The sequence below is a fragment of the Spermophilus citellus genome, assembly GCF_964194105.1.
Source record: "Spermophilus citellus genome assembly, chromosome: 5".
Lineage (NCBI taxonomy): Eukaryota > Metazoa > Chordata > Mammalia > Rodentia > Sciuridae > Spermophilus > Spermophilus citellus.
In genome coordinates, this window is record NC_138186.1 from 39,063,964 (window position 1) to 39,067,606 (window position 3,643).

Consider the following 3,643-nt stretch of genomic DNA (forward strand, 5'->3'; position numbering starts at 1 on the left):
TTTCCAAAACAGTCACTTCTATTTTTCATTTACTTCTCATTAGAATTCTAGGAGATAATTACTGTTAGCCTTAAAATACAGAGGAGGAAATTCACTCACAGAATGGTTGGCTTGCTTGTTGACATTTCTTTAATTTATGGTGTCATAAAGATAAATGATATTCACCTGGTGCTTTACCCTTTATATTATTTCTCCCATAACTTGTGGTACTTTGTCTTCTATGATCAAGTAGTCAATGCATAATTGTTTTATCATTCTTTTTAATTTCACCTACTTTGTTACTATCCTCCTATATGTGAAAAAGTTGAAGATAATGATACTAATTAATGAAAGCCACCCTGATGAATTCATTCTATTAGGCTTTGCAAACCATCCTTGGCTACAGCTTCCTTTATTTGTAATTCTTCTGATAACATACCCCATGGCTATGATGGGAAACATCATCATCATAGTGGTGTCCAAGTTAGACCCCCATCTCCACAGCCCCATGTATTTCTTCCTCACTAACCTCTCCTTTTTAGACATGTGTTACACAACAAGCTTTGTCCCTCAGATGCTGTTTAATTTGGGTAGCTCTAAGAAAACAATCAGCTATATTGGGTGTATAGTTCAGCTTTATTTCTTTAGCATAATGGGGGGCACGGAATGTCTGCTCTTGGCTATTATGTCTTTTGATCGCTACGTGGCCATCTGCAGACCTCTGCACTACACCCTCATCATGAATCAGCGCATATGCATCTTACTAGTATCCATTGTGTGGCTGGGTGGAATGGCCTATGCTTTCTTAGAAGCCACTCTTACACTGCAGTTGCCACTGTGTGGCATTAATAAACTGGATCACTTATTATGTGAGATTCCAGTTCTGATAAAGACGGCCTGTGGTGAAAAGGAAGCTAATGAGCTCATACTCTCTGTGGTATGCATTTTTATGTTAGCTGTTCCTCTGTGTTTAATTCTTGCTTCCTATGCTAGCATTGGGCATTCTGTATTTAAGATCAAGTCTTCTGAAGGAAGAAGAAAGGCCTTTGGGACATGTTCTTCTCATCTCATTGTGGTTTTCTTGTTTTATGGCCCAGCCATTAGCATGTACCTTCAGCCCCCCTCTTCCATCTCAAGAGATCAGCCAAAGTTCATGGCTCTCTTCTATGGAATGGTGACTCCTACACTCAACCCCTTCATCTACACCTTGAGGAATAAGGATGTGAAGGGGGCATTGTGCAAGCTGGTAAGAAGTGTTTTTAGTTCTAAGTCATAGTTCATAGATATAAATAAGATTATTTAACAATTAAGCAAGTTTATGTGAATTGCTCTAACAACTCATTCTTGTCTCACTAATCTCATTGTGTTCATCTTGGAATACATGTCATACTTATTACATTTCTAATCATATTAGGCAAGGACATGTTCATGTAACACTCACCAGTATGGATGCTCCATTTTTGGAAAAAATATTAAAATAGGTCAATTTTGACTCCTGCATATTGAAATAATAACAGTTTTAAGTAGTTTAAAAATATTACCAGTATGATTCTGCAACATGTACACTCAGAAAAATTAGAAATTATTTCCCATATATGTATGATATATTAAAGTGCATAAATGCATCCTACTGTCATGTATAACTAATTAAAACAAATAAGAAAATTTAAAAATTATCAATATAAAATACACATTCACAAGTTCAATTTAATCATTTAAAAAATATTGTGGTAAACATTCCTCAAAAGGCTTCTGTCAGTAACACCTGAGAACTTTTCTCATTTTCAGCAAGTTTTGTCTGAGTTTCAGTGGAAAGCCTATCTACACTGCATTCTATGTGAAGTACTTATGCTTTGAAAGAATCTTGAATCTTACAAGTTTGTCAATCTCAATTTATGAAAATGCTATTGCATGTTTTAAAATGCATTATATTAATAAGTGTAGAGTATTTTAAATCACAGAATTTATCATTAGTTTATTAAAATTAAAGTGAGTAGAATGAAGAGTTAAAGATTCTGGTATCAGTTTTTTAATGTTCCTTCAAATATAATGAGTCTTTTGAATGAGTAAGAGAATAGGAAGTTATAATAAAGACCTCATGCTAGAAACATTTGTGTGCATAAATTGAAAGAGCCAGAAATGTCTTTTAAAATTATGCAAGAATCAGTTTAAGAAAAATCACTTGTTTTTTCCTGAAATTGAAAGCAACTGATTACTTAATGCACAATATGAATATTTTATTGGTTGAAAATTTGGATGCTTATGATGTTCAAACTTTATCATTAAAAGTTGAAAGTACTAAAACAGTTCTATGACTCCAATCCTGCTGTTTTTGAAATGTGTCTCTTCTAAAGTTTATGCATTGAAATGTAACATCAGCATAATTGTATTATGACAGGGATCTAATAAGGGGTGACAATCATGCGGTACCCTTTGTAAATAGGATCAAGGCCCTTACAAAGAAGGATGATACAAAATTGGGCCCTATTGCCCTTGTGCTTACCATCATGTGTAGATACAGTTCTATTCTCTTTCAATGCAGGCACCAATAAGGGACCTTGTTGGAAGCTGGGATTGGGTCCTTACCAAACATTAAACTTTCTGATGCTTTTGACTTGGGTTCTCTGTATCAAGAACCATGAGAAAAAAATTGCAATTGTTTATAGATTATGAAGAGAGAGTCAACAGAAGGGGAGAAAATCTTTGCCATATAAGGCTTTAATATACATGATATAAATAGAATTCCCAACACTTAATACTCCAAAATATGACCCAATCAATAAATGGGCAAAAACCTAAACAGATAATTCTCAGAAACAAAACTTCTTAATAATTAAAAATGAATAGTTTAGACATTCATTTAGATTTAAAAATTCTCAAAGTATAAACACCTTAACAACAATTTTCTCTATCCTGAAGATAAGCTCAAAGTTGCATAACTTAGTAACTTAAAAGCAAGAATGTATCATGTTCTTAGAGAGATGGGTAAATAAATATATTGTGATTCTGGATCAATAAATATCTTTATGACTAATAGAAATCCAATGCCTTTCTAATCCCAGTGGCCCAGGGGTTTTTGAGGTCATGTCTTGATGTATACTGAGTCTTAACTATTTTACATAGAAAATTGGAGCTTGATCTAAATAACTAACAATGTTGCACATTAATAGAAATTAAATCCATTGTATTAAATGATCACCAACTATATTGCTCTTTACTCTTGTTTTTCAAGCATTTCCTGTACTTTCCCTAAAACCAATAATTTCTGTACCAACCACATTATGTACAATCATACTTTCATGTCCTAACCTTTCCTGTATTTTCTTCTTTGTTTATTTTTGTGTTCAATACTGTTTGTTCCTGTTTTCTGCTTTCAAATTCTTCCTTAAAGTGAATAATAGCATAAAAGGTAATAAATGCTAAAATGCAACTTCAAGAATATGCACCTGGAAAAGAAGAGTAAGACTAATTAAATATTCCTGAAGAATGAAGAATTAGAGATTTTTTTTTAGCATGACAGCCAAAATTAGTAGGAGAAAATAAAATTATAACAGAGGATGAAGGACAATCATAATTTAGGAGATGAATAAAACAATTATAAATAAGCTTCCATAAATTATCAAATGTGTTAGATACTTTATTTTAATTTTTTTAAATTGTACTT

At 32.7% G+C, this 3,643-nt stretch overlaps 1 protein-coding gene across 1 annotated transcript; it reads left to right on the forward strand.

Moving 5' to 3' along the window:
* Positions 1-313: 313 nt before the first annotated feature.
* Positions 314-1,255, forward strand: LOC308649310 (olfactory receptor 2B11-like; the record flags this gene model as incomplete). Its single annotated transcript, XM_081294936.1, has 1 exon — positions 314-1,255. One exon carries the CDS (start codon positions 314-316, stop codon positions 1,253-1,255), a length of 942 nt encoding a protein of 313 aa, XP_081151062.1.
* Between the last annotated feature and the right edge of the window lie 2,388 nt (positions 1,256-3,643).